The sequence below is a fragment of the Vigna unguiculata genome, chromosome 10 (genome assembly GCF_004118075.2).
Source record: "Vigna unguiculata cultivar IT97K-499-35 chromosome 10, ASM411807v1, whole genome shotgun sequence".
In the NCBI taxonomy this organism is placed as follows: domain Eukaryota; kingdom Viridiplantae; phylum Streptophyta; class Magnoliopsida; order Fabales; family Fabaceae; genus Vigna; species Vigna unguiculata.
Window position 1 is genome coordinate 2598813 of NC_040288.1, and position 22547 is coordinate 2621359.

The window sequence follows — 22547 nt, forward strand, 5'->3', positions numbered from 1 at the left end:
AAAATCCTTCAATGAATTTTCTATAGTAGCCTGCCAATCCTAAGAAACTACGTATTTCTGTGATATTCTTTGGTTGTTCCCAAAGCAATACCGCTTGAACCTTTGAGGGGTCAACTGCAATGCCATTTTGTGATATCACATGTCCCAAAAATTGAACTTCTTTCAACCAGAATTCACACTTTGACCATTTTCCATACAATTGTCTCTCTCTTAGAATTTGTAACACAATCCTCAAATGCCTCTCATGTTCTTCATGATTTTTGGAATAAATTAAAATGTCGTCAATGAAAACAACCACAAATTTATCCAAAAATTCATGAAAAATACGGTTCATATAATCCATAAAAATGGCAGGAGCATTGGTCACACCAAAAGGCATTACCAAGTACTCATAATGACCGTATCTTGTCCTAAAAGCTGTCTTTTGAATATCTTCCGTCTTGACTCGAATCTGATGATAGCCAGATTTTAAGTCAATTTTGGAATATACCACAGCACCTCTCAATTGATCCATCAAATCATCAATCCTTGGTAGAGGGTATTTGTTCTTAATGGTGATTTTGTTAAGCTGACGATAATCCACACACAACCTCATAGTGCCATCCTTTTTCTTAACTAACAATACTGGTGCATCCTAGGGAGAAACACTAGGTCTGATGAATTGTTTATCCAATAACTCTTCTATTTGTTTTTTCAACTCTGCTAACTCTAGAGGTGACATCCTATAAGGGGCTATAGACACAGGTCTTGATCCTGGTACCAAGTCTATAGTGAATTCTATTTCTCTTTGTGGAGGTAACCCAGGGACATCCTCAGGGAAAACATCAAGATACTCACAAACAACAGGAAACTTATTAATGTCTGGAATTTCCTTGACTTTTAAAGAAGTTAAGATCATGTATACTTGAGATCCTTTTGGGATTTCATTGTGGTTGGTAGTACTCTCTTTTAATTCTTTTGAGTCAAAAACTTCACCTATGTGTGATTCAAAAATTAAAGTCTTATCGTGACAGTTTAGGAGAACATGGTTGGAAGATAACCAGTCCATTCCAAGAACAATATCCAAATGAGACAAGGGTAGACATATAAGATTTACAGAAAATTTTTTATTCCCTATAGAAATATTGCAATTTGTACATGCAAGTGAAGTCGTGACTGGAACATTGGTAGGTCTAGATACAGTTAAATCATATGGTAATAAAGAGATAGGTAACTTTAAATGTTTGACACACTCATGTGATATGAAAGAATGAGTAGCACCTGAATCATATAGTACATTAACGAGGTGACCATTTATGATGCCTTTACCTTGGATTAGATCTTCAGATTGAACAGCTTCAGTACCATTCATCGTGAAGACTCTCCCGGTTGTCTTTGGTCTTCCAAGTTGATTATTTCCTTTGTTGTTGCTTCCCCCACTTCCTTGCTCCTTAATTAACTCTTTGCATTCATTACGATAATGACCCAATTTCCCACAATTGAAGCAAGTTACAGTCCTTATGGTGCAGTTTCTTGACAGATGAGATCCTCCACAGTGGAAACATTTGATAAGGTTGGTTATGCCTGAATTATTGGCAGCAGAGAAATGTCTTTGTCCTGAAGAATTCCACGAAGTATGAGATGGACGTTGGTAGGGTTTCTTATTATTAAAATCATTTCTTTTGTGCCTCAAAGGCCCTCCTTGCCTCCATTGAGTTTGTCTTGCCTTAGTATCATCCTCATAAATCCTACAACGGTTTACAAGAGTGGGAAAGGAAGAAATCTCTAAATAACCAACTGCTTGTTTAATATCAGGTCTCAGTCCACTTTCAAACTTGGAACAACGGGAACGTTCATCAACTCTATCATGAAAGTAAGGACAAAACTTTGACAACTCGTCAAACTTTGCTGCATATTCTCCTACAGACATGACTCCCTGCCGAAGATTAAGGAATTCAACCTCCTTCCTCCTTCGAAGATCCTCTGGAAAATATTTTTTCAGAAACTTTTGTTTGAAGACTTCCCAAGTAATTTGTCTCCCTTCATCCTCCAATTGTTGTTTTGTAAATCTCCACCAGTTTTCAGCTTCTTCAACGAGCATAAACGTAGCAAATGTGACTCTATTTGCATCTGCACACGTCATTGCGATGAAAATTTTCTCAATTTCTGCTATCCATGATTGAGCACCTTCAGGATTAAATCCCCCTTTAAATTTTTGTGGATTATTCCTGCGAAAAGTTTCTAATCCTTGATTTTCCATGGGTTCAACATTTTGTTTTTGGCTCATATTTTCCAGGACAATTGTCATTCTTTCCAATAACTCATTGGTAATGTTTGGTCCGTTATCCATCTTTTCCTGAAAGAATGAACAATTTCCTTAGTTTTCTTTAGATTTTTTTTTTTTTAACTATTGTTAAAACTTATCCTTACTATAAGTATTAATTGTTGTTATTACTTACTTTTATTAGTCTACTTATCTTGCATTTCTCTTTTACAAGAAAAATGTAAGAACAAACAACTTACACCTTTACTTACTAGTAGAGACTACAAACATGGAAGACACCATACCCAAGGTCTTGACAGAAGGAACCGCTCTGATACCACTAAATGTGACACCCCGACTATTATATTAAATAATTATTATCTGATAAAAAGATATGGAATCAATTTTTTTTATACGATTATCCTTGAGAGAACATTAATAATAACATAACTTCATATTCATATATGTAGTTTGCATCTATGTAATTGTTCATGAAATATTACAAAAATATATATTTGTTAAATATTAAGAGTCCTACATCAGAATAGAAGATTTTCTATATTTTTAACATCTCCTAAAGATATTAATAGAAATTATCCATGAGTCAATCTTCAGAGGATCCACCAATAATATCCCGAACAACTCTCACTGAGCAGGTTCCTCTTCTGCTCATGCAACAGGTACATATGAAAGAAAAAATATGAAAGGAGTGAGGTCTTTATAAGCCTTAAATATCAATCTTAATAAACTCAACAAACAATGCAGACACCGGGGGCCTAGATTTGGACCTACAACCACAAAACTTGATCTTGTTTTACCAGACATATGGATCCATATTTCACTTTTGATGATCCAATCTGAACATCAAAAGTTACGTTGGGAAGTGATTAGGTAGTTGAGTATTTCTCATAAAACATTGGTACAATCATAATTATTTCTTTCTCGAGAATATTAGCCATTCATCGGCTCACAAAAGAGATATATACTCACTACCTAACCTTGGCGATGCCGAGCAGGTATCGGATAGTCCCAAGTTTGGCCTATGAATATCCTAGTCCAGGGCGCTATTCTGAACTATCCAGATATTCACCTACTTGGTAAAACTTCCTTAGACCCCACCATGGTCCCTGCCTTTCATCCCGCAGTGTACCAAACTGTGACTTCCCAAATACGAACACTTTGACACTGGTTTAATCTCAACTTATTGAAACCATACTTAACTCTTACTTAACCGACATACTCTTGGATATTTTCAAAGGTCATTAAATGTGATGACTATCAATTCATGTCATCGTATAAACTATACAAGGAATATAAAACAACGATAAAATGTACATACAATTTTCTTATATCCAAGCTCACTAAATAAAATAATATATACTTTCACTTCACATTTATTTATTTTTAATTGTAAAAATAATGATAAAATAAGAATCAAAGCAAGAACTTTAAATAAATAATTAGATAAGGGTAAGAACGTTATAAATAAACAAAAATATAAATTAAACAGGAGCAGTACATAATTAGAGATTAAATAAAATAAATAAACAGGACCAGTGCATAACTGGAGATAAATTAAATTAAATAAAATAAATAAATAGGACCAGTGCGTAACTGAAGATAAATAAAATAAACTAAATAAACAGGACCAGTGCGTAACTGGAGATAAATAAAATAAAATAAAATAAATAAACAGGACCAGTGAGTAACTGGAGATAAATAAAATAAAATAAATAAATAGGACCAGTGCGTAACTGGAGATAAATAAAATAAAATAAATAAATAGGATCAGTGAGTAACTGGAGATAAATAAAATAAAATAAATAAATAGGATCAGTACGTAACTAGAGATAAATAAAATAAATAAATAGGACCAGTGCGTAACTGGAGATAAATAAAATAAAATAAATAAATAGGATCACTGCGTAACTAAAGATTAAATAAAATAAATAAACAGGATCAATACATATTTAGAGATTAAATAAAATAAATAAATAAACAGGATCAGTATATAATTAGAGATTAAATAAAATAAATATAAGAGGATAATAAATGAAAATAAGTTAAATGGAAGTAAAAAGAATAATATATGAGTCAAAATAAATAAAAAAATTAATATAAAACCCATGAGCTTATCAAGATTAATATATAAAAGCTTAACCTCACTCCCCCCTAACTTATTGATTGAAGAGCACACTAATAATAGTTGTAGAAGACTAGGATCTCTTTGAATCTTTACTCTTTTCCCTGTTTTCTCTTTATCTCTCTTATTTCTCTTTCTCTTTCTCTCTCTCCTTCCTTCTTTCTTTCTCTCTCTTCTTTCTTTCTTTCTTTCTTTCTCTCTTTCTCACTTTCTCACTTTTTCTCCTTTTCTTTCTCTCTCCCGTAACTTCTCATCTCATACATATATATAAGCATATACATGCTTATCTTTCTCAAGTCATCATTACCTACATTAATTAATGTTTATCTCTTAGGTCCTTTTTTTTTTTTTTTTTCATCTTATCTTCTTCTTTTTTTTTCTTATCTTTTCTTCTTATCTTCTCATCTCTTTTTTTTTATTATTTTTTTTTCTTTTCTATATTATTATTTTTTTTTCTCTTTTAGAAAATTCTCCATATATTTTTTTTTCACACACCTATTTAATAATATTTTTAATGTTTAAACTACATCATAATAAAATATGAAACATTAGTAAAAATAGAAGATTTTCTAATTGTTTTATTTAAAATAAATAATATAGTTTATTAAAAAAAAAGGGATGTTACAAGATGGCCTCTTGCCTGAGCTAGATCATCTAGCTTGAGCGAGAACCACTGCAGTGGGGTGTTTGATGTTATGATTTAAGGGATGAAGTTATATGTTTAAATGTGATTTTGTGCAATTAGTCTCTTATATGCTTGGAATGTTGTGTTAATATTCTGTGTGGTGAAATTGGAGGAATATGAATTAAGAGAAGTTGTGGTTGAAATAGAATTTCAAGGGAAATTCAGATGAGTTTGTTAGTGTGTGTAAGGATGTGAGGAATCTGTATTGGTTGGTATCTTGAAACTCCAATAATTATTCACGCTCAGACAGAGCAGAATGGATTATGTCGTGAGGAGTAGCAGAAGGTCCTAGTCTTTGGACTTGATCAAGTCTTAGACGCGAATGAGACTTATCTTGGGAGTGATCGGGTGATAACCCCTTGCGCCCAAACTCTGTAGAGTTTGGGGACCGTCACAGGTGCACGTCGCCAAGAGATCCAACGTCGCTTACACAATCCGGATATCGAGTCTAGAGTTATATAATTGAGCTATGTTTGTGATGATATCTCTAATGTGAACTGCATGGTTTCTCTTATTTCAGTTAGCTTACCCTTTCTTGTTTATGTTGTTTCCCTTGTATGTCTTTCTTTTGCAATGATCGCCTCCTTTTGGTGTGAGCAGAGAAGAATCCAGATGATGACACCCCTCTCCTGGACAAGAGTTGATCCTTTGCTTGGATATCCAGTGGTAGTTTTTGGGTTAGGTGCTATGGAGTTTTGAGACGTATAAATTAACCTTTTCTTGTATAACTATACTTGCCATCAGGGATTTATATGGTTATTTTGAATGACTGTATCAACACTTTATAACAGTTTATTCATGCTATCTGCTTTGTTTGATCATGATGTAATATTTTATTTAGTAGCGTGAAAACTATTAAATGCGATGTTACAAACATCCAAAAATCTAATAAAGAATTAGGACTTCAGAATATCACTCATGCAGTAATAAATTACTATGACCAAAAAGGGAAGATGATACAATACAGCATAAAAACTAGGTTCATTCACCAACATAAAATAAAAAAAATTCAGAACTGAAGTTTAGATGCTACAAAGTTTCTATTCACGAGCCACAACCACCACTTGCTTTCCGACATTGCAACCACTAAAGAGGCCAACCAATGCTGCAGGGCCATTCTCAAGACCCTCAGCAATGTCTTCCACATACACAACCTTCCCTTCTCTAATCAGAGGCAAAACAAACTCCAAGAACTTCGAATATGAATGGTAGAAATCATTTACAATAAAACCTTCCATTTTAACCCTCTTGAATATGAGATGTGCCAAATTTGTTACACCTTCTGGTTGAGTAAGATTGTATTGTGAGATCATTCCACAAACAGGTATCCGACCATGGAGTCTCATATTCGGGAGTACTGCGTCAAGTGTCTTTCCCCCAACATTCTCAAAGTATATGTCAATGCCTTCTGCAAAGTACCTGATTTCCAAATTCACAACTCACTACTATTGCTTCTGTTATCAGCAACTGTAAACATTTTCTTCATGCAAATAAACAATATAAACTCAAATTTCTTTATAAGGACAATGTTACATACTAACCTTTTCAAAGCTGCATTGAGGTCTGGCTCCTCCTTGTAGTTAAAAGCTTCGTCAAATCCTAACTTATTCTTTAGCAGATCCACCTAGTTACAAGACATTCATTTTAGTGCATGAATTTCTAGTCTTATTCATAATACTTCTTTACAAAAAGAGTTTCTCTATCAATGATTTCTGAAACAATTCTCTTCATGAATTTCTTTTACTGATGAAAACAAAACACCTTTTTCAAGTATAAAAAATATTTTCAGAGTGAAAATTTATAATTGAAAGAAAAGGCTTTGGCTGTTGTTGTTGTAATTAGGCTAATTGTGTGTTGAACAATACAATGAATATCCTAAATGTTTTGAAGCTAATAATCATTTATATAAGAACATCTCACAGAAACAAATGTACAAACACCTTATCTCTGCTTCCAGCACTTCCAACAACATAACAACCACTCAACTTGGCAAATTGGCCAACAAGTTGACCAACAACACCAGATGCAGCTGAAACATAAACATTTTCTCCTTTTTTGGGAGAACCTAATTCAAAGAAACCAGCATAAGCAGACAATCCTGGCATACCTGTGATCAGAAAACAAAATGGTCAAAAGACACAGCAAAATTATAGAAAACCATAGAAGAACATCAATAAGCTTGCATGCAAGATTGCTGAGATTCATTCAATTTTATGAATGAAGATCATACTGACATCACCTGCATCATCATTCACTAATATGAAAAGAAATTGAAATTGTTGAGAGTGTACATACCAAGAATTCCAGTGTAGAAGGAAAGTGGGACATGAGTGTGGTGAATTTTGAAACATATTTGAGATGGAGAGATAAAGCTATACTCTTCCCATTTGGTAATTCCCCAAACCAAATCATCTTTCTTATAATCTGGATGTCCAGATTCCACCACTTTAGACACACCATATCCTGTCAAGCCTGCAATACATGTTTTAGGTTTTCTGTATATCCATTTAGTTTCTGGATACATCATTTCAGTATTTGTTTAGTTCTTATAAGTATTTTTTTTAGTATTTATAAATATAATTTTTATCTTCTAAGATATAAATTCATAAAATTGAAAAGAGATTAGAAATAATATACAAAGACTAAAATTATCTTTTAAATATATAAATAAAAACTAAATTTACTTACATATATAAACCAAAAATATAAGTAGAGTGTATTTGGAGTAGCTTCTCCATAAACATTTTGAAAGGAAAAAAATATTGTAAAATAAATAAGTAAAAAAAGAATTAATTAATAAGTTAAAGTTTGTTTTTACAAGAATTAGAAATAAAAAAATAAAAATAAAAACAAAAACATTTGGAAATAATTGTACAAATGATTTCATTACAGGTTTAAAACATTACTAAAAAAATATATATCTTCTTAATTTTTTTTTAATTTATTTTAAAAAATACTTGTAAATTTTGTTAAAAATAATGATTTGTAAGAATTTGCTACCTGTTATGAATTAATGATTGTCCATTGATTTGATATATTTACTCATATGATTCATTACTCTTTATGGTAAATATTTGTATTAACTAAGTTGATTTGTTTCCTTCATGGATTACACATTGTATCTATAAATATGATTCTTCCTATCAATAATAATACACAGATGAGTTGCTCCCTATTCTCTCATTCTCTATTCTATGTTGTTTCTTCTCTATTATCTTCTCTGTTATTCGCTTTATTTCATAACACGTTATCAGCACGATGCTTCAACCAATCGAGGACTAGTGGAAGCTTTTTCTCTATAACGACAGTGCTCTGCGTGTCTCAATCCAGGCTCTTCCTAATCCTTTCTCAAATTATAATTTTACCTTATTTTCTTCCTCTTGTGATAAGAATTATTTAATTTTATCAATTTTCATCTTCGTCTTATTATTTTTATTTTTATTTTGACGGTGATTATTATTATTATTATTATTATTATTATTATTAATATAATTATTTTATGTGCTAGTTCTAAACACACGAAATGTTTCAAAATTTGGATTTGTGACCCTTGATATTACAAGGAAGAATTCCTTATATTGGATTTTAAATGTTGAAATATATTTAGATGCAATGGATAATGGGATACCATTAAATAAAGAAATAAAGCATCTAAGCAACATGACAAAAATATTGTGAAAAGAGATTTCACAAATATTGTGAATTTATTTCATGCCTATGTATGGCTGACTGGACAAAGCAATAAAGTTTTTGATGAAAAATCATGAGATCCGCCTAATATGCTCCATTCCCAGAAGTGAATGCAACAATCAATATTATGAATTTATTTCATGCCTTTGTATGGCTGAACAAAGCAATGAGCTTTTGACCTCAAGAAAATCATGAAACCTGTCCAAATTGGTTCTGCTTCATTCCCAGAAGTGAATGCAGCAACATTTGATTTATATTTTCATGATCGTGATCATGATCTTGATTTTGGACATGGTTATAAAGAAAATTTCAAAGACACATTTTGTCACCACAAGTGGCACAATAATGTGAAAAAAAGGAAAAGGAAGATGTGAAAATATTGACAAAAAGATGAAAGTATATATTATCATTACGGTGGTAAAGACCATTTGAGTTGTACTTATTGTACACCAAAACATCTTACAAATAATGAGAAGAACATAGAAACACAATTTGCTTATGAAGATGGTGATTCTGATTATGGCCATATGGATGCTACTCATCTTGATATTGTTATTTTCTTTGCTAAAGCAAATGGAAGCATTGATCACCTCATTGATTATGAGAGTGTTAAAAAAAAATCTCATACTGATATTTACGTTTATATGAAAAACAAATGTTTGCACTAGTACTAAAAGATATGTGTCTTATTGATTGTGCAACAACTTATACAATTCTCAAGAGTAATAAATTTTTCTCTTGTTTGATAATGTGAGACATCAATGTTAGTATTATTTATAGTACTACAAATATATTTGAAGACTCTAGAAGAGCTATTATACTTCTACCAAGAAGTTGAATAGAAACTTATTAAGTTTCAGTGATATTTGTCTAAATGGATATTATATTGAGACAAACAATGAAAAAGATATGAAATATCTTTATATCTCTATGATTGAGTTGAAAAAGAAAGTGTATTGGAGAAATTATCAACATTCTCTTATAGTTTGTACTACAAGTTTATTAGTACAATTGAAATGCATGTCATGGTAAACCAGAAATTTACAAATCAAAATGATTGACTTATTTGACATGATCAGTTATTATGATGCGAAAAAAAAAGGTTGAAAAACTTATGTGGACACGTTTGAAGCGTGGTAGACCTATTGGTTCCAAAGATAAAAACTCTTGAATGAGAAAGTGAATTAATATGCAAAATGACCTAATCGAAAAGTTGAAATCCCAAAAGATTCATTTGACATAATTAATGGTTCGGTTCCAGAAGAACCTCAAGTACCTGAAATGGTTGAAATGATGAGATCTCAATAAATTATGTCATGAATCATAGAATATGGAACCAAAATAAAGTTAACATTGACGAAACTTTTACTTATAACATAGCGATGAATGTTATGAATGACAATGAGGATCAATAAGCAATGATCATTGAAGATTGTCAGCGAAGAAAAGATTGGCCAAAATGAAAATATGCAAAGAAGCATAATTGTATTTGCTTACTGAACGAAAGGTTTTTGGACATATAGTTCGCAACCTGAAGTTGTGAAACTTGTTGGGTACATATGGATTTTTGCACAAAAATCAAATTAAAAATGATGAAATTGTTAGATACAAAGCATAATTGGTTGCTCAAGGTTATTCACAAAACCTTGTATTGATTAGTGAAAAAACATGTTCACTAGTATTGGATGCAACAACATTGCAATGCTCGATTATCCTAGTTGCACAACAAGGTTTGCATTTACATCTAATGAATGATGTTACAACCTATTCGTACGGTTCTTTTGAGAATCATATTTATATGAAAATCCCTGAAGGATTTTATTTGCCCAACAAGACAAATTCTAAAGAAGGTTATTCAATAAAATTGAACATGCTCTTTTATTGATTAAAGCAAGGATGTGTGTGGTATAACCATCTTATTGAGTTCTTATTAAAATAAGGATATGGAAATGATCATTTTTGTCCTTGTATTTATATGAAAATATTAGAAAATCAATTTTTCATAATTATTGTTTATGTAGATGACATAAACATTGTTGAAACTACTAATGAGCTCACAAGGCAATTGAAAGAATTTGAGATGAATGATCTTTGAAAGGCAAAGTCTTGTTTGAAATTAGAAATTGAGTATTTAAATAAAAGTATTTTTATACATCAAGAGGCTTATATGATTAAGGTGCTTAAAATGTTCTAAATGGACAAGTCATGTCCATTATGCACTCCAATAGTTGTGATGTCGTTAGATGTTGATAAAGACTCTTCTTAAACCTCAAGAAAATGATGAAGATCTTCTTGGTCTAGAAGCACCATATCTTAGTGTCATAGAAACACTAATGTATCTTGCGAATTATACTCGATCTAATATTGCATTTGCTATAAATTTGTTAAGCAAGATATAGTTCTTCAACTACAAGAAGGAAATGGTTTGGAGTAAAACATATACTTCGTTACTTTAAGGGTACTATGAATATGAGCTTATTCCATCCAAATGATTCAGATTCAGACCAATGGGTTATGGATATGCATGTTATTTTACATATTCTTACAATGTCACAATGGTTGATCAGAAACAAGATGTTTGTTCACATGTGGTAGCACAATGGTTTCATGATGGTATATGAAACAAACGATAGTAGCAATATCGTCTAATCATACAAAATTACGAGAAAAGTTGCGAATATGTTTGGTTAAGGCCTATAATGCAACATGTGCAAGAAACTTGTGACTATCCCAACAAAGATGGAATCAACAACCATATATGAACATAATAGTGTATTGTTCAATTGAAAGGATGATATAGACATCCAAAAATTCATTCATTTGAAAATATGACAAGTCTATTTGGAAAGTTTTTGCCAAGAAGAACTTTTGAGCAAATGACTCACAAATTCGGATTTTGTCTCCTTAATGATGTAAGTTTACATGAGGGGGAGAAATAGAATATGTGATGAATAATATTGTATTAAAGAATACAGAATGTTGTACTCTTTTTCCTTCACTAGGTTTTTTTTTATCCCAAAGGTTTTTTTCTTGTAAGGTTTTAACGAGACACATTCTTTATCAATGTACACTCAAGGGAGAGTGTTATGTTATGAATTAATGATTGTCCATTGATTTGATATATTTACTCATATGATTCATTACTCTTTATGGTAAATATTTGTATTAAGTAAGTTGATTTGTTTCCTTTATGAATTACATATTGTATCTATAAATAGGACTCTTCCTATCAATAATAATACACAGATGAGTTGCTCCCTATTCTCTCATTCTCTATTCTATGTTGTTTCTTCTCTATTATCTTCTCTCTTATTCGCTTTATTTCATAACACTACCAATTTCTTTTGCACAAGATACTTTCTACACAAGATTTTATAAAAAAATATTTATAAATTTTATAGAAAATAATTACTAAAAAAAATTACTTATTAATTCAAATTTATAAAAAAATCATGAAAAAAAAAATTCTTTTTTTAATTTGTATAACAAATTTTAAGAAAATATATCATGAAATATGAAAATTCTAGTAATAATGAAAAGATATATAAACATTCCGATCTAAGATTTCTTTCTCATTATACTTTGGATTACCTTTTAAAAATTATCCATAATTTTTTAATACCTTTCGGTGGTGCTTAAAAAAGTTAATTTCAAACACAATTATCTAAATATTACTTCTTCAAATATAGACCAAAATAGATGTTAATCTTAAAAGTATAAATTCAAACACAATTATATTCTAAAATATTAATACAAATAAATTATAAATGTAGATAAAATGAATCCCTCAAAGATAACTCTATTTCCATGAAACTAAACAAAAATCATAAATCAATAAAATCAAATCTTACATCTAATCTTTGCTCACTTAATTTTTAAAAAATATATATAAAAATTGTAAAAATTAGTATATTAAAATCTAATCAAATTATCTACACATATATTCAGACCAGGTTACACATACAAAATCTTTTACAATGAATATAAAATTTAGAACTTACAATTTTAAAAAGAAAACACAAACTACCTGGCCAACAAAATGTTAAATCATAATTTTAATTCTTCAACTAATTATGTTCCATGTGAAAGCTTGAAATTATCTCACAAACACTAAACGATGAAAAACTTTTTAAGAAGATTGAAATGTGAAGAAACATTGAAATTTAGATCTAATTCCATCTGAAAACATGAACTCAATCATTATTATATAAAAAAAAACTCGAAATTATTGAAATGCAGGTAACATTTTGAATGCATTTACGTATTACATAAACTTTTAATTATTAATTGTAACGCTTTCAGAAGTAGAACACTGTTAAAAGGTAGAAGAAAAGTTCAGTGCTGGAAAAAAGTTTGATAACCCACAGCATCAGGTGTGTAGTGATGATACTCATCGACGACTTCAATCTTGATCATGAGGACTCTTATGATAGGGTCGCAAGAGAGGTAGAGGTTCTTCACAAGCACGTTATCGGAACCTTCTGGAACCTTCAATTTGATCCTTCCTTCCACAAGCTTCATGTCTGATTCCTTCGGAAAACCAGCCACGTAGTCTCTTAGAACCACTCGCTTGTTCCTCACTTCCGCCATTGAAATTCGCAGGCACAGGGACAAGCTTTGTGAGTGCGTTGGTTATGGAGTCTTCGCTCTTGCTTCCATTATTAGAAGCACTTATATATAGAGGGAAATGATTGGGGAGAAAATGGGAAAATCAAACGATACTTTTAATGATCCAATGTACGTATTTTGGATCCAAATAATTGAATCACATTTTTTTATCTAAATCTATTTTTTCTAAAGAAGTAAATTGGATTTTTTTTTAAATTTAAATTTAAATATTTTGATTAAGTTTAAATTCATATTCAAATATTTGGATTAAGTTCAAAATCCAAAATTTATTTTTTATAAAATAAATTTAAATTAAATTTTTTAAAATTTGTGTTCATAGGGTCGACATCATAGAATTTCGCAGATTTTTTGTCGGGGTCAAAGATGTCAAATTTTAACATGGGACAGACTTGACTGACTTTCGGTTTGGGTCGATCGAATTTTGGTCGAGTTCGACTTGGTCAAATTCGACCAAATTTTGGCTGGAGTCGACTCGACCAAATTTTGGTTGGGGTCGACTCGGCCAAATTCGAACAAATTTCGGTCGAGGACGATGTGACCAAATTTGGACTAGGGCCAACTCGACAAAATTTCAGTCAAGATCGACTTGACTGGATTCGGTCGAATTTCGGCTAGGGCCGATTTTGCCTAATACGATCAAATTTTTCCCAGAGCCGACTTGGCCAAATATGACCACATTTGGGCCAGGGCCTGATCAGTCAAATTTCGGTCAGGTTTGACTACTAAATTTGTCGATCAAGACCGACTCGGTTGAATATGGCCAATTTTTCATCACGACCGACTCAGCTTAATACAATCAAATTTCGTTCAAGACTTACTCGACCGAATACGACTAAATTTGGGCTAGGGTCGACTTGACCAAATTTTGGTCATGGCCGACTCGACTGAATTCGGCCAAATTTAGGTCAGGATCGACTCGCCTGAATACGACCAAATTTTGGTCGCGATTGACTCTGCCGAATATGACCAAATTTGGACCAGGACCAACTCGACCAAATTTCGGTAGAGGCCAACACGACCAAATTTTGGCCGGAGTCGACTCGACTGAATTTGGCCGAAATTTGTTCGTGACCGACTCGATTGAATACGACCAAATTTCAATCGTGACTGACTAATTTGAATACGACCAAATTTAATCCTAGGCCGTCTCAGCCGAATACGGCCAAATTTGGGCAAGGACCGACTCCGCCAAATCTCAATCAAGTCCAACTCGATTGAATTCGACCAAATTTTGACCAGAGCCAAATAGGCTGAATTTGGCCAAGTTTTAGTCACAGTCGTCTCGGCCGAATACATTCAAATTTTATCTGAGTCGACTAAGCCCAATGCAATCAAATTTAGGTTTGGGTCAACTCTACCGAATACTTCCAAATTTTGTCCAGGACTAGCTGGGCCAAATTTCGATCGGGACCGACTTGATTGAATTCAACCGAATTCTGCCAAATTTCGTATAGGGTCAGCCAACTCAATCAAATACGACTAAATTTGGGCTAGTCCGTCTCGACCTTTAGCCTAACCTAACCAAAAATGTAAATTCAAAATTTGGATTGAATATTTTGGATTAGTTATTTTGAAAATCTAGATTTAGAGAATGGATATCAAATCCATAAAATATATAAAATATAGATCAGATTGAAATCTAGATCCACTAAAGTGAATTTTAAATGGATTAGATTTTTAATAAAATGAATATTAAATAGATTGGACCAGAGAAAAAATGAATTGGATCATGAAAATTGGATTGTTTTTGTCCATTGTTTTTGTCCATTTCTAATTAGGATCAGCACGTGAGTTATCACAATCTTAGTATTTCTTATCATTAACCTCTTCATCAAACTTTTAAGAAGAAAACTTTTAATTAAGTATTTTATTCAACCAGTTCACCTTCTTGATTTTTTATTTTAATACTTTTTTTCTCTCTTAATCTATTAGTTAAACATTCACAAAATAATTATCACAGAAGTATCAGTTTTATATACTTATTTATATACACTAATTATAATTATTATTGTTATTATAATAATATGACCATGCAAACTTATATACACTAATTATAATTAACCATATATTACTTAAACATTTTTAACATTATTAGAAAGCCATAAGGTTCAACTTATCTGTAAATATATAGCTTTTTATCAGCAAAATATAGTTGTAAATATAAAACATAATAGAAATAGTAAAGCTGCATAAACTAGAGATTTATTATTCACAGAATGCCACTCGTGCAGTAATCAATTACTATGACCAAAAAGGGAAGATGACAAGATACAATACAGTATAAAAACTAGGTTCATTGGCCAACAGAAAATAAAAAAATCAGAACTAAAGTTTAGATGCTACAAAGTTTCTATTCACGAGCCACAACCACAACTTGTTTGCCAACATTGCGACCACTAAAGAGGCCAACCAACGCTGCAGGGCCACTCTCAAGACCCTCAGCAATGTCTTCCACATACACAACTTTCCCTTCTCTAATCGGAGGCAAAACAAACTCCAAGAACTTGTAATATGAATGGTAGAAATCATTTACAATAAAACCTTCCATTTTAATCCTCTTGAATATGAGATGTGCCAAATTTGTTACACCTTCTGGTTGAGCAAGATTGTACTGTGAGATCATTCCACAAACAGGTATTCTACCATGGAGTCTCATATTCGGGAGTACTGCATCAAGTGTCTTTCCCCCAACATTCTCAAAGTATATGTCAATGCCTTCTGGAAAGTACCTGATTTCCAAATTCACAACTCACTACTATTGCTTCTGTTATCGACTACACTAACTTGTAACATTTTCTTTATGGAAACAAACAATATAAACTCACATTTTTCTATAAGGACAATGTTGCAAACTAACCTTTTCAAAGCTGCATCGAGGTCTGGCTCCTCTTTGTAGTTAAAAGCTTCATCAAATCCTAATTTATTCTTCAGAAGATCCACCTGGTTGCATTCATTTTAGTGCATGAATTAATATTTCTAGCCTTGAACAGTGTTTCCAATTAAAAAGGTTTCACCATCATGAATGCTTTCTGAAACAATTCTCTTCGTGAATTTTTTTACTGAGAAAAAAGAAAACACCTTTTTGAAGTATAAAATATATTTTCAGAGTCAAAATTTATAATTTATAATTGAAAGAAAAGGTTTTGGTGGTGTTGTTGTAATTAGGCTAATTGAAAATAATTGTCTCTTAAAAGATACAATGAATATTTTTTGAAGCTAATTAATAATTGGACAAATACCTTCTCTTTGCTTCCAGCACTTCCAACAACATAACAATCGCTCAACTTGGCAAATTGGCCAACAAGTTGACCAACAGCACCAGCGGCAGCCGAAACAAAAACATTTTCTCCTTTTTTGGGAGAACCTAATTCTAAGAAACCAGCATATGCTGTCATTCCTGGCATACCTGTGACCAGAAAATAAAGATAATGGGTCAAAAGGCACGACAAAATTCTAGCCATTTCACAAGCTTGCATGCAAACTTGCTAAGATTCCTTCAGGTGAATCAGAATGTGCATGCAGAATCCAACATGAATCTGTATCTGACATAGCTACATGACAAGACCATTATTTAGATGTGTACCACTTCTTAGGTAAAAATATAAAAGGAAATATGTTTGTCGCAACAGAGAGATGTGGCTGTAACAGATATACAGAAGTAATGAATAAAGGATTAATTTCAACAGATAACCTTGACTGAACATAGAAACTGCAAGCAAAAGCATTTTAGGAAGAAGTGGCTTGATAACCTTCCAATTTTTAATGTGCATCATTCACTAATATGAGAAAACAAATTGAAATTGTTGAGAATATACATACCAAGAATTCCAGTGTAGTAGGAAAGGGGGACATCAGTGTGCTCAATTTTGAAACATATTTGAGATGGGGAGATAAAGCTATACTCTTCCCATTTGGTAAATCCCCAAGCCAAATCACCTTTCTTATAATCTGGATGTCCAGATTCCAACACTTTATACACGCCATAACCTTTCAATGGCTGCAATATTGTTCATTACATAAGTTACCAACCACATTTATTTGAATTTGGATTCTTGCTAGATTTGTCGTTCCTATTCCTCCATTTTACTTTCAAAATAAATTGATAATCATTGATTTTTAAATTTTAAAAAATGTTAGTTTTAAAAAAAATATTAATATAATATATTTTAACTTAAATAGCTATCTGCTATCGATGATTTAAGCTTTCTCTGTACTTAAAAAATATCCATTTAGTTTCTAGATATATCATTTCAATATTTGTTTGTTCTTCTAAATAATTTTTTTTAGTATTTATAAATATAATTTTTACCCTCTAAGGTATAAATTTATAAAATTGAAAAGAGATTAGAAATAATATACATAGACTAAAAGTATCTTTTAGATATATAAATAAAAACTAAATTTACTTACATATATAAACCGAAAGTATGAGTAGAGTGTATTTGGAGTAGCTTCCATAAACAATTTGAAAGGAAAGAAAAATTGTAAAAAACTAAAGTAAAAAAGAAATTAATTAATAAGTTGAAATTTGTTTTTACATGAATTAGAAATAAAAATAAAAAAAAAACATTGGGAAATAATTTTACAAAATGATTTCATTACATGTCTAAAAGGATATAAACAGTAACTATATTCATGTCTAAGATTTTCTTCTCATTGTATATTGGATTACCTCTAAAAATTTATCCATAACTTTCTTTTCAACTTTCGGTGGTGCTTAAAAAATTAATTTCAAGCAAAATTATCTAAAAAATTAATTTTTCAAATATAGACTAAAATAGTTGTTAATCTTAAAGTATAAATTCAAATGAAATTAATATTCTAAAATATTAATACAAATAAAATTAATCTATTTAAAAAATAAATAAAATAAATTATAAATTTAGTTAAAATTAATCCCTAAAAAATAACCTTAACTTCATAAACCTAAATAAATTAGTTTATTGAAATCTAAATAAATTATATACATATATAAATTTTTAGATATTTAATATTGACGTGAACTAAATGAAACCATCAAACCAAAATATTTGAGTCAACTCATACCAAAGAAAGTGTTCAAACCAGGTTACAAATACATATTCTTTTACAACGAATAAAAAAATTAGACCACAATTTAAAAAAAAAAAAAAACTACCTAACCAACAAAATGTAATTTTAATTCTTCAACTAATTATGCTCTGTATCAAAGATTGAAGTTATCTCACAACAACCGCGAGGTAACATTTTATTTTACTAGGACGTGGATTTAACATAATAAGTTGAAGTTTATTTATACATTATAATTATAATTTGGTTTCATCTATAAATCGACACTTGATTAAGATAAACTTTCAGTAATACTAATACTCTGTAATGAAATATAAATTTAATTCAATTTCAGGAAAGTAACTCGGTCATTAGTATAATTATTTTATGAAAGCTCGAAATTAAAAGATGAAAAACTTGTTCAAGATTATTGAAATGCAGGTAACATTTTGAATGCATTTACGTAGTACATAAACTTCTAATTTTTAATCATAACATTTTTCAGAAGTAGAACACAGTGTGAAAATGTAGAAAAAAACTGGAAAAAAGTTTGATAACTCACAGCATCAGGTGTGTAGTGATGATACACATCAATGGCTTCAATATTGATCATCATGACTCTCATGACAGGGTCGCAAGAGAGGTAGAGGTTCTTCACAAGCACCTTGTCGGAACCTTCTGGAACCTTCAATTTGATCCTTCCTTCCACAAGCTTCATGTCTGATTCCTTCGGAAAACCAGCCACGTAGTTTCTTAGAACCACTCGCTTGTTCCTCACTTCCGCCATTGAAATTCGCAGGCACAGTGATAAGTTCTGTGACCGCGTTGGTTATGGAGTCTTCGCTCTTCGCTCTTGCTTCCATTGTTAGGAGCAGTTATAGAGAAAAATGATTGGGGAGAAAATGGGGAAATCAAACGCTTCTTTTCTGTTAGGATCAACACGTGAGTTATCACAACTTTTTATTTTATTTTTTTATTAAAAATATCTTTTTCTCGTGACACAATTTTTGTTATTTAATTAACAGTGTTATGAAAAGGATTTAAAAATAAAATAATGAAAATAATAATTATTTGTTTATAAATTTAAGACTTAACACCTCATTTGCTTCGAATTTATCGCGTTCAATGTTTTTTTTTCTAATTTTTTGGATTTAATATTTATTAAAAAAATCAGTATGTTCTGTCTATGTTAATATTATTAGAAATGATAACTTATCGAATGACATAAACATTTTCTATAGAAACAAAAATACATTACTCTACTCAGTTATGTTATTATTAATCTAATAAAAATAATTATGTTTACTCCTTCTTTTAATACATATTGAAATCATACTGAACAAAAAAAATATAAATATTAACTCAATATTTAAATTTAATTTAATTAAAATAAAAAATATATTAGAAAAGTAAGAAAATAACTCATCATACACAAATGGTACTCGTCTTCAATTATTTCCCACCGAGAAAATTCAAACAAAATTTTGGTAGCCATACAAGTGGAACAAACTTTGTGGTGCTAAAAAATGTTGAAAAAACTTTGTGATTCTCATTTTTCATTCACTTTAAAATATCTTATTAATTTGGAAAATCTAAATCTTAAAATTTCTTTTATTGTTTACAAAAAATGTGATGTAACACGTTAAGCTTTTCCAGTTTTAAAACAAAAGTTCTTGTACGACAAATAACCTTTCTAGAATGTGAAACTCTTTCTTCTACCTAACACGTGTAACTTCTGTTAAACGAGTTAAACCTTAAAATTGTAGTATTTATCCCTGAAAATAAAGAAAATTTAAATAAGTGTATTAAATTTCAAGAAAAAAAAGTTAGGATAAAAAATGAAAAAAGTTTGTACATCTATGCTTGACAGTTATTACTATAAACTATTCTTTTAATAGTTACATTATATATATATATATATATATATATATATATATATATATATATATATATCCAAGTTTTATCGGTTTGCATTTTTTTTCTTAAAAATTTTCCATTACATTTTCGTATTTTTATTGCTTGAAATAAAATCAGTTTCTATTTGACATGTAAAATCGGTAAATGTATATGTTCTTTATTTCTTACGTAAGCACTTATTTAAGAAGAAGAAATTCAACCCCTTTAGTTATAAGTTTGTTCAGTTTTGTCGTTTTTCATATAAACACAATTCTTGTAATAAAATAATGAAAATGTCTGTTAATAATTAAATCGACTAATTAAGTTGTATAAAAACCAACCTATGAAAAAATATAATTTTGTATTTCTTCATATAAATTGATTTTGTATTTCTTTTCAATAAAATAATATTTGTTATGTGCACAATAATAATGCAACTTTATCTGTGTGGGAGTTTCTCGAAAAGTCTACCATCTCACAAGTCAAACAAAGGGACCAAATTATCCGTAACAAATATGAATCCTACCTAGATGGCAAACGAACCCGTTTATGTAGGTATTGTTCGAACGCGTTTTTGTTTTGATGAGAAATTTTTGTATTGACTGGATATGAGTATTAGTATGGGAAATCTTCGACTTTTTTAATTGAGTATGAGAATGGTCATGGGGATGTATATATCCCCACCATAATACATGTTCCCGCCATATCTCCGTCATCATTTAAATTATTAAAATATTCACAATTAATTAAGTAATCATATATATATATATATATATATATATATATATATATTCAATTTTTTATTTTTTTCTAATTATTTGGTTTGCCATGAAATTCATTCGCATCTCCAATATATTTTACATCTTATCATAACATTTATGTAATTACAACTTTGTACTTGATCTTGTACTGGAGTAACCAACTTTATAAATATTTACTCTTGCTGATAACTTTGACGATCAAATTTTGTTGATATTCTTCTTAATTTCTTTGATACTTCCACTTATTTGTAAATATTAAATATGTAAACCAAATACTTATGTTTTCCAATGTTATTAAATAAAACCTAAAATATCTAAAAAGATAATAATAAAATAACAATAAAAGATAAAAATAAACAAAAAATAAAATATGATAATACCAATCGTCATATAAGAACTTCAAGATAAAAATAAACAAATACTACAAGTTGCTTGAAGATATTAAAGCAGAGAACATTTCCCAATCTGATGAATTCATTTCAAAACTTCTTATAGACAAATTTCTACAGTCCTAAATTGATTACAAACAACAATTAAAGCATGGACATAAACAAATGTCTCTTTTTTAAATTATTATTGTATCTCGGTCTTCTGCTTATATTGTTGATTATTATGATATTTGACATGTTAGATTTAGGCATGTAAACTCTTCATGTTTCTAAATGACAGTGATTATTAATTATAACTTGCATGACAAACAAAGTAAAAAATGTGAGTCGTTCTTGTCGGACTAAAGCCAATCGCCACACTTAGGGATGACAAAAATATTCGCGCTCGCGGGTATCTGCGGATAAAATCTGCGGCAGATAGTTACTACTCGCTGGTAGCGAGTAACGAGTATTTTAATATCCGCTTATAAACGGGTCGGGTACGGGTATCATACTATCCGTACCTGCGGGTACCCGTTACCCGCAAAAAATTAAAATTAAAATTTAATTTATATTTTATTAAGTTAAATTTAATTAAAATTAAAATTAACAGTATATTTTATTATGTCAAATTTAATTATAATTATAATTATAATTTAATTTATATTTTATTTTTATAATTTTATATTAAAAAATTTATAAAATATATATTTTTTAAAATATTTGCGGGTATCGGGTATCCACGGGACCCGCGAGTTTTAAAAATATCCGCGAGTATTTTTTAAGCAGATACCCAGCGGGTAAACAGGCGGGTAGTGTGCGAATTTTTTTTTGCAGGTCAGGTTGCTTGTAGGTACTATCCATGCAGGACCCGATCCGTTGTCATCCCTAGCCACACTTGTAGTCGTTAGAGAGGTACGTGGTGAGATTTTGTAAACGAAGACCACACACAACATAGAGTTAGAATGCTTGATTTGTTCATAAATGATTTTTTTAATATAACATTTTATCAATTGAAAACTAAATCCTAGTTGAATCGTACCGACAACGAGAACGCAAGAGTGAGCAAGAGTGAACGAGAGCAACTTGACAAGAACAACGCGGT

The 22547-nt window shown here is 30.5% G+C and overlaps 2 protein-coding genes across 2 annotated transcripts; both read right to left on the bottom strand.

Annotated features, from left to right (window-relative positions):
* Window positions 1–5999: 5999 nt before the first annotated feature.
* LOC114167413 (2-alkenal reductase (NADP(+)-dependent)-like) lies at window positions 6000–13392 on the bottom strand. Its single transcript, XM_028052500.1, has 5 exons — window positions 13122–13392; window positions 7366–7542; window positions 7011–7177; window positions 6612–6694; window positions 6000–6489 (listed from the first exon to the last, which is right to left on the bottom strand). Exons 1-5 carry the CDS (start codon window positions 13348–13350, stop codon window positions 6111–6113), a joined length of 1035 nt encoding a protein of 344 aa, XP_027908301.1. The 5' UTR covers window positions 13351–13392; the 3' UTR covers window positions 6000–6110.
* A 2183-nt stretch (window positions 13393–15575) lies between these two features.
* On the bottom strand, window positions 15576–19321 carry LOC114166385 (2-alkenal reductase (NADP(+)-dependent)-like). Its single transcript, XM_028051103.1, has 5 exons — window positions 18980–19321; window positions 17209–17386; window positions 16629–16795; window positions 16247–16329; window positions 15576–16118 (listed from the first exon to the last, which is right to left on the bottom strand). The coding sequence occupies exons 1-5, from the start codon at window positions 19202–19204 to the stop codon at window positions 15740–15742; spliced, it is 1032 nt and encodes a 343-aa protein (XP_027906904.1). The 5' UTR covers window positions 19205–19321; the 3' UTR covers window positions 15576–15739.
* Between the last annotated feature and the right edge of the window lie 3226 nt (window positions 19322–22547).

Excerpts from the sequence above, each read along its gene's own strand:
- LOC114167413 (XM_028052500.1), bottom strand. The coding sequence starts at position 13,350 with ATGGCGGAAGTGAGGAACAAGCGAGTGGTTCTAAGAGACTACGTGGCT. Across the intron at positions 7,543-13,121 it reads CTACACACCTGATGCTGTGG|GCTTGACAGGATATGGTGTG; the intron begins GTTATCAAACTT and ends CATGTATTGCAG. Across the intron at positions 6,490-6,611 it reads CTCAATGCAGCTTTGAAAAG|GTACTTTGCAGAAGGCATTG; the intron begins GTTAGTATGTAA and ends TTTGGAAATCAG.
- LOC114166385 (XM_028051103.1), bottom strand. The coding sequence starts at position 19,204 with ATGGCGGAAGTGAGGAACAAGCGAGTGGTTCTAAGAAACTACGTGGCT. Across the intron at positions 17,387-18,979 it reads ATCACTACACACCTGATGCT|CCATTGAAAGGTTATGGCGT; the intron begins GTGAGTTATCAA and ends ACAATATTGCAG. Across the intron at positions 16,796-17,208 it reads CTACTACACTGGAATTCTTG|GTATGCCAGGAATGACAGCA; the intron begins GTATGTATATTC and ends TTCTGGTCACAG.